Here is a 22,225-nt window from a genome sequence, read left to right as displayed (position 1 = left end):
GGCTGACTTCACATCCCCCTCCCCCACAGTCACACACAGCCCTCCCCCACACTTCTCCTCCCCCCCACTTCCCATTCCCCCACCCCAGTCTGCGCCCATGAACAGTGTCACTTTGCCGTCTGTCTGGAGTCAAAAGTTAGCGAAGAGCCGGGAAATGCCCAGGCAGGCAGCACGGGGGGAGCTGTCTGGGAGCAGACAGGGAACTGAGGGCGCGTATTTCGAAGGCGACGTTCCCTGAAGACAGAGCGTCCCACTTGGGGCGAGCTAGAGGGAGGCTGTCCGAGGAGTCAGGTTCAGGCTCTAGAAAGCGCCTCTGACGTGGTTTGACACGTAACGAGGCCTCTCCAATAGCCTAACTCACTAGCCCCGGGGCGGGAACCTCTTTTGGGTCGGGGGCCACTGACCTGTAGGAAAAAACCCCAAAACCAAAACCCGCTCACTGACAGGCCCCCTCCTCAAATTCCCCTCGCACACCAGAGCCGGGGGGGGTGAACTAGCAGACTTTGTGTGTTCCAGCTCGGCACAGGGGTGGTGGGCGGGGCTGCTTGGGGGGTGCCCTGAGCTTGGGGGCCAGATTCAGGCAAGTTGGGGGCTACATCTGGTCCCTTGGCCTTAGGTTCCCCCCACACACCTTGAGTCTCTTCATCGACCCCCCCTCCCCGCTACAGCTCAGCCCGGGTGTGAGCGGGCAGGCGGGCGCACATGGAGGCGTGGACACACCCACGTGCATATCTGGCTGTGGCCACACGGGCATGTCGGTGCACGCACATGCTGTGCATGCGCCCGTGCCAAGGGTAGCTGGGCCCCTGCCAGCGTGCTGCCCCACACGCAGCGTTGGCAAGCCGTGCCCCCTTCCCTCCCCAGCACTCACGGGTCCAGCCGCGGGCGGTGGCGCCTGCTGCCCGGTAGGGCCCAGCGACGGAGACGACCTCCAGCGTGTGCAGGGACCCGGCCGTCAGCGCGGTGAAGGTGAAACCGTGGGCATCCTGCCCGGCCACGGCCCTGGCTGCCACAGCGCCCGATCCCGCCTGGGACAGGCTCAGCGCGTAGCCCTCCCGGCCCCCGGCGGCTGCTTCCCAGGACGCGCTCAGCCTGTCGGGGTGCCCCCGGTTTGACAGACGCACGGCCAGAGGGGCCAGAGGGCCTGGGGACGACACGGACGCTGCAGGGTGCGGAGCCGCCGGCTGTGGGCCCCAGCCCAGCCTCACGGCTCCATGGGAGAGCCGGGCACGAGGTGGGGGTGGGGAGAAGATGCCTGTGCCCTCGGCTCTGTCAAGGACCCGCCTCGCTGCCAGCGGGGGCTCCCCCACTGCCCCCGTCTCCCCCAGCCCTGAGACCTGGCCAGTGCCCAGCAGAGACAGCGTGAGCTGGAGGGAGCGGGATGTGAGTGAAGGGGGCGGGGAGGATCCAGCTGGCTGGGATCAGCCGTGTCCCTGCTCTGGGGTGGGGTGATCTGCCAGGCCCTGAAGGGCCCCCCCACTGCAGTCCCGATCCAAGGCGTCGGGAGCCCTGGGGGAGCAGGGCAGGGAGGGCGGGTTGTCTCGCAGCCCCCAGCCTCTCTCGGCGCCCCTCTGGGATGTTGGGACTGCAGGCCTGGGAGAGCACCCCCGGCCCGGCCCTGCCCGCAGCCAGGGAGAAGCCTTAGGCAAAGGCTGGCAATGCAGGAACGGCTCCCAGCGGCCCACCCCTCCCAGTTTCAGGCAGGACTGGGTGGCATCCCCCTGCCCCGGGCACCGTGCAGGACATGAGTGGGGGCAGCTGGTGCCCCCATGCCAGCTGGTGACGGGAGAGCCCGGGGGCCTGGCGGCAGGGTGGGCAGGGCACTCACGTGTCCAGTGGGTGAGGTTGGGGGTGCTGGCGTGGTACGGCCCGGCGGTGGTGCTCACGCCCACGCGGTAGCGGGTGCCCGGGGCCAGGCTCCGGAAGGTGTGGTTCCTAGCGCCCCAGGGGAGCCAGACGTGGCGGAGGTGTGCGCCGGAGGAGGCGCTGTACAGATCCACGGCGTGGCCCTCTCCTCCCCCCTCCGCTGCTGCCCACGAGGCCTGCAGGGCGGAGGCAGAAGGGCTGGCCAAGGTGAGGTTGGCAGGCGCCAGGGGGTCTGGAAGAGAAGGGGAGACACATTCGACCTCTGCTGGGAGAAGCAACCACACGGCCCCAGCAGGCAGCCTCCTCTGACCCAGAGCAGTGGGGGCTCTGCCCAGCCCTGGTCCCTGGCAACGCAGACACCAGGGACCACGCTGGCCATTGCTAGGAGCATAGACTCATAGACTTTAAGGTCAGAAGGGACCATTATGATCATCTAGTCTGACCCCCTGCACAGTGCAGAATCTCACCCACCCCAAGATACAGAGAATCCTCCAGCTGTGATCTGTGCCCCATGCTACGGAGGAAGGCGAAAAACCTCCAGGGCCTCTGCCAATCTACCCTGGAGGGAAATTCCTTCCCGGCCCCAAATATGGCGATCAGCTAAACCCTGAGCATGTGGACAAGACTCATCAGCCAGACACCCAGAAAGTTCTCTATAGCAACTCCTATCATCCCTCCATGGACCTATTTCCCTCTGATAATGAATGGCCAATTAGTTACCAAGATCATGTTATCTCATCAACCCATCCCCTTCATAAACCCATCTAGTTTAATCTTGAAACCAGATAGATCTTTTGCCCCCACTACTTCCCTTGGAAGGCCGTTCCAGAACCTCACTCCTCTAATGGTTAGAAGCCTTCGTCTAATCTCAAGTCTAAACTTCCTACTAGCCAGCTTATATCCATTTGTTCTTGTGTCCACATTGGTATTAAGCTTCAATAATTCCTCTCCCTCCCTGGTATTTATCCCTCTAATATATTTAAAGAGAGCAATCGTGTCCCCCCTCAGCCTTCTTTTGGTTAAGGTAAACAAGCCAAGCTCCTCGAGTCTCCTTTCATAAGGCAGGTTTTCCATTCCTCGGATCATCCTAGTGGCCCTTCTTTGTACCTGTTCCAGTTTGAATTCATCCTTCTTAAACATGGGAGACCAGAACTGCACACAGTATTCCAAATGGGGTCTCACCAATGCCTTGTATAATGGCACTAACACCTGCTTATCCCTACTGGAAATACCTCGCCTAATGCATCCCAAGACCGTATTAGCCTTTTTCACGGCCATGTCACAACGGTGGCACAATGGAGCAGAGTGGGGGGCAAGGAGCCAGGCTGTGAGCTGGGGGTGTTGACCGTGGACCTGCCGGACTCACACGTCCACTGGGTGACGTTGACGGAGGAGGATTCGTAGGGCCCTTTCATGGCGGTGACCTGAACAGTGAATCGGCTGCCGGCTGCCAAGCGAGTCCAGGTGATGCCCTGGGTGACGGACCCCAGCGACTGGGCTGTCTCCATGCCTGGGGGCGTGAGGCAGTGCAGAATAACCCGGTAGTGGTCCCTGCACCCCGGGGGCTCGTCCCAGGCGGCACGCAGCATCGAGGAGCTGTCCAAGTTGCTGAGGCTCACGTTGGCAGGAGCTGCCGGGACTGCAGGGCAAAGGCAGAGAGGGAGGGGTCAGGGCAAGAGAGAACCACAAGGGGAGGGAAAATCCCAGCGCTCATGTGCAGCCACCTCTGAGGAGGAGCCCAGCCGCCCCAGAACAGCCAACAGCAACAGCGCGGGAAATGAAGGCTCCTGTGTCCAGTTGCGAGGGCCGGGGGACATCCAGGCGGATCAGCTCTTAACACATGGTGCCGTGTCTCCTCCAAAGCGCGACGCAGGCAGGCCACTCACCCGTACAGCCGCTGGCGTTCTGGGGCTCCGAGCTGTAGGGTCCAGCGAGTGCCGAGATCCCCACGTGGTAGCAAGTCCCCGGGGCCAGCCCCGCCAGGGAGACGTTGGTGCTGTCCTGCCCCACGGTCACCTGTCTCCCGGCTGCCAGGGAGCCCTCCTCCTGCACGCGGAGCAGGTAGGCGTCTCGCTGTCCGGCAGGGGCCGCCCAGCGCACAGCCAGGGCCGAGGTGCTGCCCTCGTTGGTCGCTGCAGGTGCCAGCGGCGGCAGCGGGGCTAGGAGGGAGAGAGCATCGTGGGGTCACATGGGCACTCCACAGCCAGACTCCAGCATGGGGACCCCCATAGCTCTCAGCTCCTCAGCCCCTTCCGTAGCGGCGGCTACGGCCCAGGGGGGCCAGCACATGTCTGGCGGGGATACCCCATTCTCTGACTCCTTCCTGGGCAGCAGGAGGCTGGGCTCAGGCCAGAACAGCTCCTGGCCCCCCCGCCGAGATCCCCTTCCTCCCTTGGGTGGTGCCCGGTGCCTGCTTGTGCCTTCCTCCCAGAGCCCGTGCGGCACCGGGGCAGCGTGAAGGATCGGAGGGGTCAGGGATGCTGAGCCCAGCCGGGGCTGCGGTTTGGATCAGAGACCCAGCTGAGATCCCTGGGGGGCAGATGAGGGGGGAGCCTGAGCCAGGCAGTCTGGGGAATGTGTACCCCGGCGTGAGGCTGCCCCAGGGACCCCCACAGCTCAGACCAGACGCTGCTACAGCTGGAGCTGCAGAGCCCAGGCTGTGTCCAGGCTCAACCCTTGTGGCTCAGCGGAGGGCTGTGGGGGGGGCATTGACACCCCCCCCTGGGGTGACACGAGCACCTGGCCCCTGCTGTACCTGTGTAGCCGAGGACTGCTTGGGAGGAGCTGCGGTGGGGCCCGGCCTGCGAGACGACCTCCGCCCGGTACGGCGCCCCCGGCTCCAGGCCGTCCAGGTCGAGATGCGCAGCGCCCCGCTGCACGGACACGTTCCTGATGATGGACGGAGAGTCCCCCGCGTAGAGCAGCACCCAGTGGTCTCTCGCCCCGCCCGACTCCGTCCAGCCCACGCGCAGCCCCCGGGGGCCTGGTCCGCGGGTCACACTCACGTTGGCCAGTGACAAAGGGTCTGGGGAGGGAGAACAAAGGCAGGAGGATGTGTTAGAGGAGAGAGAAGAAACCTACCCTAGGTCACTGGGGTGCTGGGAGCCTGAATGTATCTGTATGGCAGGTGCCCTGATACTATGGTGATGGGCACCATGGAATCCTTTACTGTGCCGTAGGACCTTCCTATCTCTAGCACTGACCACTTGGGCAGGAGAAGCTCCAGTCCTTGGCAGCAGCAGTAGTAGGCTGTTATCTAGCAGGCCAGCCTGTAGTGGAGGGTATGGTGTGCGCTTTGCCAGTGTGTTACCCAAGCTGTCTGGGGTAGAGCTTCACCGTGAGGTGCTCTGTGCACTCTCAGCGCTACACTTGGGGCTGGTGTTGTCACTGGCGCTCAGTCCAGCAGCCAGGAGAGAGCCCTGGATTCGTGCAGCTCCCAGCATCCCCGCAATGAGAGCAATAGGCAGCCACAGCCGGCCTCAGAACCCACGTCCCCTGCTCTGACAGCTTCTCCGCTTCCTTTGCGCCTGCTACAGCACAAGCCCCATGTCCAAGCCAGGCCCCCGGTTCCAACTGGGGATGCCCCAAGGCCACCCCAGCCAAGCCAGGCCCCCAAATCCAGAGTAGGTGCCAAAGGATTTCCAGCATGGCTCTTGCTGAACTCCTCACCTGCCTGCTTTGGCCTGGTGGGCTCCGTCTCAGAGACTCACAGACTGCAGGGACAAGCTAGTCTGACCTGCGCACTGCAGGCCACAGAACCTCACCTGCCCACACCTGTAACAGACTCCTAACCAGAGGTCCCTGTAAGCCAGGCACTTGGGCAGCCCTCCAGGAGAGATTCAAATGCTGCCCCACTGATTAGCAGAGCACCCACAACTAGGTTTGTGTTTCTACTGGTGGTGCACATCCACACATGCCTTAGTGCACAGAACAAAATTTACTCCGCACATAGATGGAAAGATTAAAGGGAATGTTGCTCCTAATACCTGGCTGAGTTACTGACATCTTCAAATCAGGGTTTAACGACAACAACTTACCAAACCTCCATCACTGACGCTAGTTTAACCCTACAAGTGACTCCATGCCCTGTGCTGCAGAGGAAGGTCTCTGCCACTCTGATCTGCAGGGGGAAATTCCTTCCCAACCCCATATATGGCAATGAGTTAGACCCTGGGCATTTGGACAAAACCCAGCAGCCACCCCCTGGGAAAGAAGCCACAACTCAGAGCCTTGACCACTGACTACCCCTTCACGAGCCATTGGAAGTATTTGCTGCTAGCTGTCGTGTCCTTGCGTATGCTGGCAGCACAGCCAAAGGGGATGCCGACACCACGGTTGGGAGGTGTAATCACAGCATGTGTAGGCGTACCCAGGTAGCGCCGATACTGCTAGCAGTATTACCATCGTGGCAGGGCAGGCTAGCTGCTCCAGGACATACCCAATGCAGGGGAATGCTACATTCTAGTGCACTGCTCAGCCACGGCATGTAATATGCAGGATGACATTCCCGATTTCATGCTAACCTTGGCTACGCTGGCAGAGCAGTAGAGAGTTTTAGGATGAACCCATCGGGTGTACAAGCAAGTTCCGTAGTCTGCCTATATCTGGCACAGAAGCATGACATGGCGTCAGGAGTAAACTAAGGGTATGTCTACACAGAAAAGTTATTTCAAAATAACAGCCGTTATTTTGAAATAACTTTCCTAGCATCTACACAAGCCAACTGCTATTTCGAAATTAATTCAAAATAGCATGGCTTATTTCCAAGTTGGTAAACCTCGTTCCACGAGGAATAGTGCCAGTCACACCTGTACAGACTAACTCAGTTTCCCCCTGAAACGTATGAAAATATCAGAGATTACCAAGGTATTGGGTTGAAAGATAAAAACTTTTCACAGCAGCTCCAGTTAAAAAGAGACCTAACCCTATGCACAGTTATTCAAATAGCAGAGCAATCAAACAATAAAACAACGAAACTTGACAAACTTGAAAGACCTGAAACCAGCTTAGAAACTGTAAACAGATGCTTGAGAGTTAGAAATCATTCTCATAAAGTCCCCGAGGCAGGGAGAGAGAACTCCCAAGCTAAGCGGGACAAATTCCAGTCTACATGCACAAAACGTGGAAAAACTCAGAACCCAAGAAACGATGCATGTCCAGCTGGCGGCACACAATAGAAAGGCATGAAATATGGACAGTTTGCAGCTGTTTGCCACACCAAGCAGTCAGGAAGCTGACCCATACTGCAGATAATCAAAAGCCATTGTGTCTACAATTAATTACCTGCCTTGAGAGTGAAACTGAGGCTTCTTGTCAAGACGATTGACTTTAAAACTGACTCAGCGTCTGATGTCACAGGCACCTCAGAAGGTCCCAGAGTTGAAGTCACCTGACACAGGTCTGACTCGCTCTGGACCAGTTCATCATAGAAACAACTTACAAAGACAAAAGCTGTGCATTCAGAAGGTATGTGATCCCAGGACCACAGAACAACAGCGTTCTCAGCCTCCTTGTGACACCACAATTTATACCGCAGAGAAAGGTTTCTCAACAAAGGTTTGGGTCCCATATGAAGAGAGGTTAAAGCGACTGGGACGTTTCAGTTTAGAAAAGAGGAGACTGAGGGGGGATAGGATAGAGGTCTATAAAATCATGAGTGGTGTGGAGAGGGTGAATAAAGAAAAGTTATTTATTAGTTCCCATAATAAAAGAACTAGAGGACACCAAGTGAAATTAATGGGGAGCAGGTTTAAAACTAATAAAAGAAAGTTCTTCTTCACACAGCACATAGTCAACCTGTGGAACTCCTTGCCAGAGGAGGCTGTGAAGGCTAGCACTATAACAGAGTTTAAAGAGAAGCTAGATAATTTCCTGGAGGTTAGGACCATAAAAGGCTATTAGCCAGGGGATAGAATTGGTGTCCCTGGCCTCTGTTTGTCAGAGGCTGGAGAGGGATAGCAGGAGACAAATCGCTTAATCATTGTCTTCGGTCCACCCTCTCTGGGGCACCTGGTACTGGCCACTGTGAGCAGACAGGCTACTGGCTAGATGGACCTTTGGTCTGACCCAGTACGGCCGTTCTTATGTTCTTATGTAACTATTTATACCTGGCGATAAAGATGGAAGAATTCAGTGGAATATTTGGTGACACTGGACTTTTGAAAGGAAATCCAGTACAGTAACATAATGAGACACACACCTCACAGCGTTTTTCTCCTATTGCCTCAAATAGTGGAAATTGAGTAAAAGAGAATGGACACGTTGGCATCATAAGGCGCCTCTACACTGCAGGGCATAAGTCAAATTAAACTACGTAACTTCCGCTACGTCAATTGCATAGCTGAAGTCAAAAAAGCTTCGTTCGGCTTTTGGCACTTTCTGCACAGCAGGAAGTCGAAGGAAGAGTGTTCGTCCTCCGACTTCCCTTACTCCTCATGAAATGAGGGTTACAAGAGTCGGATTAAGAAGTCCTCCACTTCGACATTATTTTGAAATAACAGCTTGCTGCGTAGACACGCTCTTTGTTATTTCAGAATAATCTACACTACGTTGCAGTGTAGATGTACCCGTAAAGAAAATCTGAGCCAGCAGCGTGGTGTGCTCCAGTGGTACCAATTATAAAGAAAAATGGAAAAATATTCATCTGTGTGGCTCTTAAATTACTTAACGATGCAATTGTGAGAGAAAAAATCCATCCGCCCAACGCGGTCTGACTTCCTCCCCAACAGTATTCTAAAAGTTGGATACTTAGGCAGAGTCTGGCAAATTCCTTTCGCCAAATTAAGTGCTAACTTGACTGGCTTTATCACAGCCTTTGGATGATTTTGCTTTCACCGTTTACCTTTTGGGGTGACTGGAAAATTTCAAGGGCACCAACGATGGCAGGACTGCTAATGGACACAGAGTTGTCGTTTTCACAGACACTGCTCTGGCATACGGATCGCCGATGGTGGAACAACACAGCCCTTACAAAGTTCTAAGCCTAATCCGCCAGTCTGCTGTGAAGCTGAAGAAGGCCAAATGCATTTTCCGCCCACCTACCCCGAAGCGTGGCATTGTCAATGCTGCGGAGGGCAGGAACGTAGAACTTAAAGGGAGAGATGTGACGGAGTGTTTAGTACGTGCTGCTATACTGCACATTGGATAGCTCATTGAAAGCGAACCTCAGCCACGGATCTCATGCTGAACACATCTGGTGTTCATAAGCAAGGTGCAGGAACTTGACACCAATCCAGGCTGCCACAGTTTCATGGCTAGCCACCTCAAAGCTAGAATCATAGAATCCCAGGGCTGGAAGAGACCTCAAGAGTCAACGAGTCCAGCCCCCTGCCCAAAGCAGGACCAACCCCAACTCCATCATCCCAGCCAGGGCTTTGGCAAGATGGGACTTCAAACCCTTGAAGGATGGAGAGTCCACCCCCTCCCTAGGGAACCCATCCCAGGGCTTCCCCACCCTCCTAGGGAAATAGTTTTTCCTAATATCCAACCTAGACCTCCCCCACTGCAACTTGAGCCCATTGCTCCTTGTTCTGCCACCACTGAGAACAGCCTCTCTCCATCCTCTTTGGAACCTCCCTTCAGGAAATTGGAGGCTGCTATTAAATCCCTCCTCACTCTTCTCTTCTGCCCAAATCCCAAAGCCCAAATCTCCTTGTAGGTCAAGTGCTCCAGCCCCCAAAACATTTTGGTTGCCCTCCTCTCCAATGCAGCCACATCCCTTCTGTAGTGGGAGGCGCAGAACTGGACACAAAACTCCAGATGTGGCCTCACCCGTGTCGAATAAAGGGGAATAATCACATCTCTGGATCTGCTGGCAATGCTCCTCCTAATGCACCCTAATATGTGGTTAGCCTTCTTGGCTACAAGGGTGCCCTGTTGACTCATATCCAGCTTCTCATCCACTGTAGTCCCCAGGTCTTTTCCTCCAGAATTGCTGCTTAGCCAGTCAGTCCCTGGCCTGTAACAATGCTTGGGATTCTTCCTTGTTGAACCTCATCAGATTTCTTTTAGCCCAGTTGCCTAATCTGTCCAGGTCACTCTGGACCCTATCCCTGCCCTCCAGTGTATTTACCTCTCCCCCTAGTTTAGTGTCATCTGTGAACTTGCTGAGGGTGCAATCCATCCCCTCATCCAGGTCATTAATAAAGATATTGAACAAAACCAGCCCTAGAGCCGACCCCTGGGGCACTCCGCTAGAAACCGACCGCCATCCAGACATCGAGCCATTGATCACTACCCGCTGCGCCCAACAATCTAGCCAGCTTTCTATCTCCCTGACAGTCCGTTATCCAATCCGTACTCTCTTAACTTGCTGGCAAGAATCCGAGAGACCATATCAAAAGCTTTACTAGAGCCAAGGTCTATCACATCCACCGACCTCCCCATGTCCACAGAGCCAGGTACCTCCTTATAGAGGACAATCAGGTTGGCCAGGCAGGACTTGCCCTTGTGAATGTCTAGCTACCTTGGGTACATCTACACATGCTGCAGACACCCCCCCGATCGAAGTGTGGACAGTCCCAGAGTCTCCCACGCCCTGCAGGCGGTCCTCCCCACGGGCCCCAGGCTGTACTCACACGTCCATGCGGTGGCAGACGGTGCTGAGGCTCTGTAGGGTCCCGCCAGGGCCACTGCCTCCACAGAGTACTGGCTCCCAGGGAGAAGGCCCAGGAAAGTGAAGTTCTGAGTGTCTGGCCCCACGGAGACGTTCTGTTGTACCACGTGCTCGCTGTCGTAGAGGAGGAGGAGAAACCGGTCCCTGTCCCCGGAAGCCGTGTGCCAGACAGCAGAGAGACCCGGGGGGTGTCTTCTACTGGTCAGGACCACGCCTGACGGAGCCGAAGGGTCTGAAAGGAGAGAGGTGGGGAAGAGGCTCGTGGCCGCTGTGCCGGGGATGTGGCGAGTGCCATGCCGAGTGGATGGAGGCCCGGGGTCTGGAGCCGTGGCTCTTGAAGGAGACAGGCTGGGGGTATGGGGGCGTGGACACAGGCTTGGGGAGCAGGAGATGTGGAGTCTAGGCCCATCTCTGCGAGCCTGTCAGCCAGGCGTGGCGCGCCCCCGTCATTAAAATGGGAATAACGCCTCTCTGGCTCCCAGGGTCCTGGAGGCGGGTGGGAGGGGATGTGCCCAGATACTCCGGTGATGGGCACCCCAGAAAAGCCCAGTTAGAAAACAAGTTTGTATTGGTCACAGTGCAGGTCAGGGACTGAGATTCCAGCGGCATTTGTCAATCTGCCCAGCCCGGCCCCAGCAATAGCCCGCCTCCTGCTAAGCACAGGAGCAGCCGTCGGGATCAGGCAACCTCATGCGGCATGAGAGCCACACTGCTCCATGGAGAGTCGTTCTCACGCCTGAAGCTGGCACCCTCCTTGCTGGTTGCCAGCGCAAGCCGGGTGGTCCTGTGACCCTCCCCTCCCCTCCCCCGGAGGAATTCCCGCCCCAGGAAGCAGGAAATACCCCCGCCAATGTGCAGAGGGGCGGGCCTTAGATCGCCTTGCTCCGGTGAAAGAGGCGCATGGGACGGACGTTCGTGGGGGCGACAGGCGCGTGTGCCGAGGAAAGCTGCACAGATGCGGACTCAGAGCACCATGAGAATTAGCGGCACCAGGCCTGGCAGAGAGGCGGGTGTTAATCAGAGCTAGACTAAGCCCCATTCAGTTCTGCCTGGCACCCGAGGCGCTGTTGACACCTGTGCCCAGGATAACCTGAGCGCTTGGCCTGCATTTAGCACACGTGTGCAGGCTGCACCAGGGCCAGGGAGAGGCAAACCAGGCCCGTGTCGGTTTAGCTTGAGTCTCGGCTTCATTCCACCGATCGTACTGGAGTCTCGTGTGCTTCCGCCGGCGCGCTCAGCCTCCCCCTAACTAGCCACCTGCATTGCCCCCTCCCCAGCCAGCCACCCCTCTGCACACTCCTCCTCGAACCCACCCCAAGCGCCACCGCGCCACGCTTGTAACCAGCCCCCCGCTGTCGCCTTCCCCTCTGCCCTGGCCCGAGAGCCAGCACAGACCGGCGGGAGAGCGTCCCCCACTCACGCGTCCAGTCCGTGGCTGTGCGCACGGGCGAGCTGTAAGGTCCGGCCACGGCCGCCATCTGCAGGGTATACTGACGCCCGGGGCTCAGCCCCTCCACGGTGACGTTCGCGCAGCTCCCCCCCACGCTCACGTTTCTGACCCACGCCTGCGACTGGGCTTCGAGGAGCACGCCGGTGTAATTCACGCTGCCGCCGGCTGCTTTCCAGGAGGCGAGCAAGGAGGTGCTGCGGCCTTGGTTGAGGAGGTTCAGTTCTTCCACTGGGGAAGGATCTGCGGGAGAAAAGGACCCGAGTCAAAGCCAAGGCAGAGCCCAGCGGGTGGGCTGCCCCAGCCATAGGGACCAGGGCAGAATCCTGCCCCGTATTCTCCGGGCAAACAAACCTCAGCCATCAGACCACCTGCTGAGCGCCTACTGGGCCACCTGCCAACCAGCGTTCCCTGAAAGCGGAGCGCTTGGGCAGCTGCCCAGAAGAGATTCCAACATCATCCGGCTGATTAGCAGCGCGCCCACAGCGAGGTTTGGTGTTTCTCCTGGTGGTGCACATCCGCACGTGACTCAATGCGCATAAAATGTATTCCACACATGGATGGAAAAAATTAGAGGGACCTTTACTGCCGACCCTCCGCCCAGAGCCGGCAGGGCACTTTGATTTGCATTCTGGGGAGTGTCGCTGCACTACGGACCGAGGGTCTGATCCAGTGCGGCAGGAGGTGGGACGCCGGCCGGCTGGGGCGATAGCGGGGGTGGCTGCTGGACTCAGCGTAGCCCTGTGGCCCGAGCTAAGACAGGAGGAAGGTGGGCAATGGACCACGTGAATGTGTGGCCCTCTCAGGTATTGTGAGGGGGAGATAGCTGAGTAAAGGGGCCTATGGCCGGGTGCAGCATGGCCGGGACTGGGCTAGACACACCTACGCTCTGATCAGTTGGGCTAGTCCAGACGCCGGGCTGCACTGGGGTTCCATGTGCCCCTAACCCCCAATGGTCCTTCCACTGTCCTAGTCAGTGACGTCACCACGGACGCAGCTGTGATGTCACAAACACTGCACTGTGACATCACCAGGACGAACCCGGCAATCCCGGGGGTGTGCCCGACCCCCGCTCCGTCCCGGCCAGCCCCGCTGGTGGGCACTGCTGGCACTCACACGTCCAGTTGGTGACGCGCAGGGGCGGGGAGGCGTAAGGCCCAGCCACTGTGCTGATCTCGACGGCGTAGTGGGTCCCCGGGCTCAGCCCCTCGTAGGTGAGGTGGGTGATGCCTCCCGGCACGGAGCTGTTCTCCACCAGCGCAGGGGGCTCCAGGGAGTACAACGCTGCCACGTACCCGGCTCCCGTGGCCTCCTTCCAGCGGGCATGCAGGGCGGAGGTGCTCCCCTGGCTGGAGAGGGTTGCCCCAGATGGTGCTAGCGGCTCTGCAAGGCAGAATGGTCAGTACCCTCCGAAACCCCCTGCCCAGGGCAGCCAGGGCCCCTCCCCACGCAACCCCCCCGCCCCCGCTGGCTGCTCCGTGTGTGAGACAGCAGGCACAGCTGGATGGAATTCTGCGGGCAGCTGGCGGCTCATTTAAAAGGAGTTCAGCGCTGGGGGCCGACGACCCTGGAGGCAGAGGGCTTCTCGCCAGCCTCAGAGCCAGGGTGAGCCCAGCAAGGGAGCTCTGTCTTCGTGGCCCATGCAGGGAAAGCCTGGCACTGCGGCGTCCTCTGGCACTGCTCTCCTGGCCAAGCCTCAGGCTGCATGCTCCCGACACTCCCCAATCCCGATCCGTGGCCCAGTGACCGTGAGCCAGGCCAGCCCACACGCCTGGGTCAGACCCTCACCCCAGCCCTGGCACGCAGGAGTGGCCAACAGCATGCACGCAGCACGGTGTGGGGGATACACAGGCATGCCTGTTCTGCAGCACCCCCTCTAGCCAGGGTGCTGCTGCAGCACCCAGCCTCAGTTTCCCCTTCACCCAGGTGCTCCATAATAAATTCACTGCGGCCTGATCCTCAGACCAAGGCCCCATCTTGGTTCATAAGTAGCTTCAGTCTCCTTTGCTCAGCCCCCGTCCTCCCTCCTCTAGGGCCTTCCAGAGCCAGGCTTCCCCACTGGGACCTCCAACGGTCCAGCCCATGAGCAGCGACCCAGCCTGTTGTCCTCCTGTGCCCAGGGTGGCTGCTGACCTGTCCAGGCGGTGGCACTCGGAGAGGATGCCTGGTGAGGCCCCGCCACGGCCGTCACTCGCACCGAGTACTGGCTCCCAGGGCTCAGCCCGCCGAAGCTGATGTCAAGGCCGTCTCCCCCCACAGACGTGTTCCTGGCCAGGGCTCCGCTCTCCCCCTGCTGCAAGGTCACCAGATAATAGTCCCTCTCTCCAGCCGGCGGGGCCCAGCAGGCCTGCAGGGAGCCAGCCTCCCCAGTGATGCTTAGGGTCACGTTGGCTGGGCTCAAGGGGTCTGCGAGGGGGGAGAACACAACGGTGGAGGGTCAGGTCTGTGCCCAGCACACACCCCTGGGGAAAACAAGGGGGCCTCCGAGCGCTTGTGCTTAGGACACCTGGCTACCCAGTCAGCCTGACTTCTCCTGCTCTGCTCCTGTTTCATTCTCAGCCCCATGGACAGCCCCACGTTCTGAACAGACCCTTAGTATGTTGCCACGGGGTGGGTTTGAACCTGGGCCCTCTGAAGCTTAGTGTAGGAGCCTCTACAGCAGTGGTCCCCAGTGCGGTGCCCGCGGGCGCCATGGCGCTTGCCGGGCCATTTATGTGCACCCACGGAGCAATCTAGGCTGGCCCCGCCCCCGGGCGTGCGGCAGGTGCCAGCCCCGGGCGCATGGGTGGCTCCTCCCACACGGCGCCTGGGCGGCCCCTGCCTGGGGTCGCGGCACATGCCGGTGCCTGCCCTGACCCAGGGTGCACGGCACATGCCAGTGCCGGTCCCGTGCGCGCGGCACCTGGGCAGCCCCTGCCTGGGATCGCGGCACATGTCGGTGCCAGCCCCGGGCGCGCAGCGCATGCTTGGTTCCGCCCCCAGGCACATGGCCTATGAGCGGCCCCGCCCCCGGATGCTCGGCGCATGAGCGGCCCCGCCCCAAGGCGCCCGGCAGCCCCAAAACATTGGGGGCCACTGCTCTACAGCCTGCGCTATAAAGCCAGCTGGCTCTCAGCCTGGGCTGTAGAGCTTCCTCCTTCTTATCTCTGGCTGTAAGTGGCCCACGCTAGGTGTATGGGTGACATAAGCATAATCTCTAGGCAGCCGCTGCATCACAGAGCGCGTCCGGTCGGAGAACCTGCCGTGGCAGTCGGCAGCCAGCGGGTGGGAGGCAACGGCTTCCAGGAGGAACTGCCCCGCAACTGACAAGAAGCATTTCTCCAGGACGTCGCTCCCTGGACGGGGTGCAGGAATAGCTCTGATCTCTCCTCTCAGGAACGGGCCACCAAGAATCATGGGGCCACCTTGAACACAGACCGGGGGCTGTTTTCTCAGTCTCAGTCGCTCTCTGGGCTGAGCATCCAGAGTCCCCATTGGAGAGGGCTGCAAACGGACTCTTTTTAAGACCCGAAGCCGAGGGTCTCACGTCCCCAGCCACTCCAGGAGCTGGGGCCTTCAGAAGAAGCCCCCTTGCGGGATGGCCCACGTCCCGAGGCCCCCCGCCGGCCCCGGAAAGCCATACTCACACGTCCAGGGCCCCCGCCGGCCCCGGAAAGCCATACTCACACGTCCAGGGCCCCCGCCGACCCCGGAGAGCCATACTCACACGTCCAGGGCCCCCGCCGGCCCCGGAGAGCCATACTCACACGTCCAGGCCCCCCGCCGACCCCGGAGAGCCATACTCACACGTCCAGGCCCCCGCCGGCCCCGGAGAGCCATACTCACACATCCAGGCCCCCCACCGGCCCCAGAGAGCCATACTCACACGTCCAGGCCCCCGCCGGCCCCGGAGAGCCATACTCACACGTCCAGGCCCCCGCCGGCCCCGGAGAGCCATACTCACACGTCCAGGCCCCCGCCGGCCCCGGAGAGCCATACTCACACGTCCAGGGCCCCCACCGGCCCCAGAGAGCCATACTCACACGTCCAGGGCCCCCGCCGGCCCCGGAGAGCCATACTCACACGTCCAGGGCCCCCGCCGGCCCCGGAGAGCCATACTCACACGTCCAGGGCCCCCACCGGCCCCGGAGAGCCATACTCACACGTCCAGGGCCCCCACCGGCCCCGGAGAGCCATACTCACACGTCCAGGCCCCCCGCCGACCCCGGAGAGCCATACTCACACGTCCAGGGCCCCCACCGGCCCCGGAGAGCCATACTCACACGTCCAGGCCCCCCGCCGGCCCCGGAGAGCCATACTCACACGTCCAGGGCCCCCGCCGGCCCCGGAGAGCCATACTCACACGTCCAGGGCCCCCGCCGGCTCCGGAGAGCCATACTCACACGTCCAGGGCCCCCGCCGGCCCTGGAGAGCCATACTCACACGTCCAGGGCCCCCGCCGGCCCCGGAAAGCCATACTCACACGTCCAGGGCCCCCGCCGGCCCCGGAGAGCCATACTCACACGTCCAGGGCCCCCGCCGGCCCTGGAGAGCCATACTCACACGTCCAGGCCCCCCGCCGGCCCCGGAGAGCCATACCCACATGTCCAGGGCCCCTGCCGGCCCCGGAGAGCCATACTCACACGTCCAGGGCCCCCGCCGGCCCTGGAGAGCCATACTCACACGTCCAGGGCCCCCGCCGGCCCCGGAGAGCCATACTCACACGTCCAGGGCCCCCGCCGGCCCCGGAGAGCCATACTCACACGTCCAGGGCCCCCGCCGGCCCTGGAGAGCCATACTCACACGTCCAGGCCCCCCGCCGGCCCCGGAGAGCCATACCCACATGTCCAGGGCCCCTGCCGGCCCCGGAGAGCCATACTCACACGTCCAGGGCCCCCGCCGGCCCTGGAGAGCCATACTCACACGTCCAGGGCCCCCGCCGGCCCCGGAGAGCCATACTCACACGTCCAGGGCCCCCGCCGGCCCCGGAGAGCCATACTCACACGTCCAGGGCCCCCGCTGGCCCCGGAGAGCCATACTCACACGTCCAGGCCCCCCGCCGGCCCCGGAGAGCCATACTCACACGTCCAGGCCCCCCGCCGGCCCCGGAGAGCCATACTCACACGTCCAGGCCCCCCGCCGGCCCCGGAGAGCCATACTCACACGTCCAGGGCCCCCGCCGGCCCCGGAGAGCCATACTCACACGTCCAGGCCCCCCGCCGACCCCGGAGAGCCATACTCACACGTCCAGGGCCCCCGCCGGCCCCGGAGAGCCATACTCACACGTCCAGGGCCCCCGCCGGCCCCGGAGAGCCATACTCACACGTCCAGGCCCCCCGCCGACCCCGGAGAGCCATACTCACACGTCCAGGCCCCCCGCCGGCCCTGGAGAGCCATACTCACACGTCCAGGGCCCCCGCCGGCCCCGGAGAGCCATACTCACACGTCCAGGCGGTGGCGTTGGGCCCCGCTGCCCAGTGCGGCCCGGCCGTGGCGTTCACCTCCAGCTGGTAGGGCGTGCCGGGGCGGAGGCGATGGAAGGTGTAATTGGAGAGGCCCCTGGTGGCCGAGACGGTTTTGGTCACCGTGCGGGACAGCAGGTTGTGGAGGGTTAAGTGCAGCCAGGCAGCTCCCTCGGCGCCGCTCCAGGAGGCGAAGAGGCTGGTGGTGGAGCCCAGGCTCTGCAGCGTGAGCTCGGCCGGGGCGGTGGGGGCTGGGGGCACAGACAGGAGCTGGGGAAGTTTGCGGCAGGTGGTGTCCAGCCTGCTGGGTGCTGGGCGCAGGCCACGTGGGCGGGGAAGCTGCTCATTTAGCGGGTGGAGTTGGGGGCTTGCCTGGCCCCGGGGCTCCAGCGCTGGCGGGGGCAGCCGGGCAGGAACCGGGGAAACCCAACGACAGCCTGGCCATGGCTCCCTGTGGGAGACTCCTGACCGCCAGCAGGAGAGTCACTGGGCTCCTCCCCGGCGGGAAGATGCACCCATAGGGCAGGGCAGGCCACCGGGCGGCCACGAGGCAGCCTGGCAGAGCCAGCAGGAGGTGCCCCCTTTGGGTCTCACGCCTGAGCCGAGGTGAGCTCAGTGCTGGGGGCTGCGGCGCCCGGCTCAGCCGGCGAGGACGCTGCTGGGGGACTCACCGGGCCAGGCAGCCTCCTAGCCACGGGCCCCTCCGCAGGGTGTGAGGGCATGTGCCAGGCTGGGGCTGGGCTGGCCCAGGTCAGGGGCGGGTTAAGCCGGGGCAGCTGGGCACAGATTCACGGGAACGGGCCCTCTCGGGGTGCCGGGAGCAGGGGGAGAGGGCAGGCCTGGGCGCTGAGCCAGCCCCACAGCGTGGATGAGTGGGGGCCCTTCTGCCAGGGCCAGGCTGCTGCAGGGAGGGAGGAGGGCGCCGGGGCCAGTCCGGGTCAGGGTAGGGGGCAGCTGTGAATGGCTGCGGAGCTGGGCGGGGCAGGGACAGGCACCTCGTGGTAAATAGAAATGACCCCCCCCCCAGAGTGAGGAGCCGATCTCTCCAGGCCTGCACGGGCTAGGGTTACCAGGGAGGTTTAGAAAAAATACCGGACACACTTGATGGGGGGGGACCGGCCGGGAGGGGGGCAGGGCTGGTCAGGAGGAGGGAGCAGGGGCTGGCCCGGGGGGGGGATGGGGCTGGCAGGCGGGGGGGCGAGGCAGTGTGGCTGGCTGGGGGAGATGGGGGCACGGGGCTGGCAGGTGGTGGGTCGGGGGCAGTGTGGCTGGCTGGAGGAGATGGGGGCACGGGGCTGGCAGGTGGTGGGTCGGGGGCAGCGCGGCTGGCTGGGGGAGATAGGGGGCACGGGGCTGGCAGGTGGTGGGTCGGGGGCAGCGAAGCTGGCTGGGGGAGATAGGGGGCACGGGGCTGGCAGGTGGTGGGTCGGGGGCAGCGCGGCTGGCTGGGGGAGATAGGGGGCACGGGGCTGGCAGGTGGTGGGTCGGGGGCAGCGCGGCTGGCTGGGGGAGATAGGGGGCACGGGGCTGGCAGGCGGGGGGGCGAGGCAGTGCGGCTGGCTGGGGGAGATGGGGGCACGGGGCTGGCAGGTGGTGGGTCGGGGGCAGCGCGGCTGGCTGGGGGAGATGGGGGCACGGGGCTGGCAGGTGGTGGATTGGGGGCAGCGCGGCTGGCTGGGGGAGATAGGGGGCACGGGGCTGGCAGGTGGTGGGTCGGGGGCAGCATGGCTGGCCCGGGAAGATGGGGGGAAGGGCCGAGTGGGCAATGCGGGTGGGCTGGGGGTCAGGGCAGCACAGCTGGCCCGGGGGGGGGGGCTGGCAGGCAGGGAGGCGGGGCAGTGTGGCTGGCTGGGGGAGATGGGGGGCACGGGGTTGGCAGGCGGTGGGTCGGGGGCAGCGCGGCTGGCCTGGGGGGGGCGGGGCTGGCAGGCAGGGGGCGGGGCAGTGCGGCTGGCTGGGGGAGATGGGGAAGGGTCGGGGTTGGCAGGCGGTGGGTCGGGGGCAGCGCGGCTGGCCCGGGGGGGGGGGGCGGGGCTGGCAGGCAGGGGGTCGGGGCAGTGCGGCTGGCTGGGGGAGATGGGGAAGGGTCGGGGGCAGCACGGCCGGTCGGGAAGGGTCGGGGGAAGCGGGGTGCGGGTGGGGAGGGCGGGACTGACCCGGGCACGTGCAGATCCCGGGGCGCTGTCAGTCCCGCGCACGGTCCGGGGAAGCGCGAGCGAGTCCGGCTGCGGCTGCACCACGCGCTCAGGAGCAGGGACAGGGCTTCTCCTCCTCCCCAAGGCGTCAGACTCAGCCCGGGCTCCCAGCGCCGATCGCGCCCCCTCCAGCCACTCCCCCGCCCCCGCCAGGCGTCTATCCAGCACCCAGCCAGAAATCCGGGAGATACCGGACATCGCACATCGCACGTGTCCGGTATTTTCTGGAATTTGTTACCGGACAGAGGCCCAAAAACTGGACTGTCCGGTAGAATGCCAGACAACTGGCAACCCTATGAGGGGGAGCCCCTCACCACAGGCAGGGGTACCCCCCAGCTCTTGCACACCCCACACCTCCCGCTCCCTCGGATAGTGGGCCTGGCTAACGCCGGCTGCTGGCCCAGCTCCCACATCCCCCCGGGGCACAGCTGGGCCGTCCCACCAGGCACCCAGCCTGCCCTGGCTCAGGGCAGCAGCCCCCCGCTCTGCTCACCCGTCCACTGGCGGGCGCTGGTGCTGGCCTGCCGGGCTCCGGCCAGCGTGCTGATCCTCAGGGCGTACTCGCTGCCGGGCAGCAGCCCCTCGAACAGGAAGGCGGAGGCGGCCGTGGGCACCGACTCGTTCCGCACGGCCCGCTGGGAGTCCAGGTGGTAGAGCAGGAGCCGGTAGGCGTCCTTCTGGCCGGAGGCGGGCGCCCAGGCGGCGTGCAGGGTCCGGGGGCTCCCGCGGCTGCTCAGACTCACGTTGTGCACGGGAGCAGGGCCTGGCCAGACACAGCACAGACTGTCTCCGGGTCGAGACAGAGAACGGGGCCCCCGCCAGATCCTCACTAGGCCCCATGCCAGAGCCACCCGCCCGACTCTCCCGCTGGATCTACCTGGCCAACCCCATGCCAGAGCTCTCGGTCACAGCACCCCCAGCGGTACCCCCACCAATCAAATCACCCCTGGGGAGCGCTTTGGTGGGGATTCCCGTGAGCCCGACCTGGGGCCCAGCGGTATCTAACAGGCACAGACCGTGCTCGGGGAAACGGGCTGGGAGCATCTCCCCCGAGGTGCCAGGCCCCGGCTCTGGCTCTCCCAAACCCCGGGGGAGATGCCGGCACAGGAAGTCCCTCTTCCCTTGGTCCGGATCTCCATCCCCTGCCAGGCAGAGCTCCGGCCGGAGCGGAGAGACGCCAGCAAGGGGCCCGTGTTTCCAGGGAGAGAGCCAAGCGGGGCCTCACGTGCCCCGGCCCCGGCTGAAGCCCCCGCCTGGCTCCAGTCTCGGGGGCCCTGCTCATGGGGTGAGGGGGAGCGGGTGCTGGCGGTGTGCCAAGCAGGCCAGGGGCAGGACTAGCCCCAGAGGGGGGAGAGAGAAATGGGGGGCAGGCACCTTTCCTCCTCCGCCATGCAGGGCTTTCCCACAAGGGCTGCCCCGCATAAGGGTCAGCTGCTTTGGGGGTCACACGAAGCCTGCTCCCTCAGGGCCCCCAACACCCCAGCGTGGGGCAGGGGAGGGGAGCAGCAGCAGGGAACTCGGGGGCACTCACTTGTCTGGCCGCTGACTCTCTGGCTGGAGGCCTGGGCGCAGGCCTGGGCCGCGGTGACCTCGATGCGGTAGCGGGCCCCGGGGACAAGCCCCTGGAACTGGAAGCTGGTGGCGTTGGGTCCCGCCGACGCATTCTGCAGCAGCCCATCCGGCTCCAGGGCGTAGATGGCCAGCGAGTAGCCCAGGGCCCCGCCGGCCGGCTCGGCCCACGACAGGAAGAGGGAGTCGGGGCGGCCCCGGTCGCTGACGCTCACGTTCCGGAGGCTCCCTGCAGATTCAAGGCCAGCGGGGCGGAGTGAGGAGCCAGGGGCGGGTTCGCTGCCAAGCAGGCAGGGCTGGGCCCTCCAGGAAACACCAGCCTCAGCAAACGGGGGTTCAGCCCACCACGACCCGTCTCCCCCAGCTGCCCGGGAAGAAGCCATTTCCCACCCCATAGCCCCCCGCCCCGAGACACAGCGGGCGCCCCTCAGCCAGCCGGCTCCGTATTTCATTTGGTCTGGGGGGCAGGGCAGCTCTGCGACCCCTGGAAATGCTCCCCCCTCCCATGCACACTTTAAGAGTGCTCTGGGCGGCTCCGGACTGTCCCTCTCCGCCTCAGCACCCAGCCTCATCTTCTCATGGACTCATGGTTCATAAGACCAGCCAGACGGGGTCAAACCAACGGTCCGGCTAGCCCAGTGTCCTGTCTGCCCACAGTGGCCAGTGCCAGCTGTAGAATCCTAGAGCTGGAAGAGACCTCAGGAGTCATCAAGTCCAGCCCCCTGCCCAAGGCAGGACCAATCTCCACAGGGAGGGAACAGAGCAAAGAATTAGCAAGTGATCCATCCTTGTCATCCATTCCCAACTTCTGACAGAGGCTAAGTACACCGTTCCTTACCCATCCTGGCTAATAGCCATTGATGGACCTAACCTCCAGGAATCTATCTAGTTCTTTTAAAAACCCTGTTAAAGTTCTGGTCTTCACCACCTCCTCTGGCGAGGAGTTCCACAGGTTGACACTGCGCTGAGTGAAGAAAAACTTCCTTTGGTTTGTTTTAACCCTGCTGCCTATTAACCCGCTTCACCCTCTCCTTGTCTCTGCTGCTACTTCAGGAGCCCATCCCCCGGGGTTTGCAGGCCTCCGGCTGCAGGT

General features: G+C 62.5%; 1 protein-coding gene and 1 long non-coding RNA gene across 4 annotated transcripts in view; one reads left to right on the top strand and one right to left on the bottom strand.

Moving 5' to 3' along the window:
* LOC106731476 (receptor-type tyrosine-protein phosphatase V-like) overlaps nt 1-22,225 on the bottom strand; it is a 60,098-nt gene that overhangs the window by 22,954 nt on the left and 14,919 nt on the right. For 2 of the 3 annotated variants that reach the window (XM_075910180.1, XM_075910179.1), the window contains exons 4-15: nt 21,095-21,361; nt 20,057-20,326; nt 17,350-17,619; nt 14,061-14,333; nt 13,044-13,310; nt 11,901-12,170; nt 10,443-10,712; nt 4,622-4,891; nt 3,753-4,025; nt 3,233-3,505; nt 1,829-2,098; nt 872-1,144 (exon numbers count right to left, since the gene is read on the bottom strand). In XM_075910180.1, coding sequence (XP_075766295.1) covers nt 872-1,144; nt 1,829-2,098; nt 3,233-3,505; nt 3,753-4,025; nt 4,622-4,891; nt 10,443-10,712; nt 11,901-12,170; nt 13,044-13,310; nt 14,061-14,333; nt 17,350-17,619; nt 20,057-20,326; nt 21,095-21,361 — 3,246 coding nt within the window. The remainder of the gene's footprint in view (nt 1-871; nt 1,145-1,828; nt 2,099-3,232; nt 3,506-3,752; nt 4,026-4,621; nt 4,892-10,442; nt 10,713-11,900; nt 12,171-13,043; nt 13,311-14,060; nt 14,334-17,349; nt 17,620-20,056; nt 20,327-21,094; nt 21,362-22,225) is intronic. The other variant, XM_075910181.1, reaches the window with a different exon arrangement.
* On the top strand, nt 13,191-15,341 carry LOC112544576 (uncharacterized). Its single transcript, XR_012897852.1, has 2 exons — nt 13,191-13,325; nt 15,128-15,341. It is a non-coding gene; the product is annotated as an uncharacterized LOC112544576 (long non-coding RNA).

This window comes from Pelodiscus sinensis, chromosome 27 (assembly GCF_049634645.1).
Source record: "Pelodiscus sinensis isolate JC-2024 chromosome 27, ASM4963464v1, whole genome shotgun sequence".
Taxonomy (NCBI): Eukaryota; Metazoa; Chordata; order Testudines; family Trionychidae; genus Pelodiscus; species Pelodiscus sinensis.
Note: the sequence above shows the minus strand (reverse complement) of the source record. Positions and strands in the feature narration are given on the sequence as shown.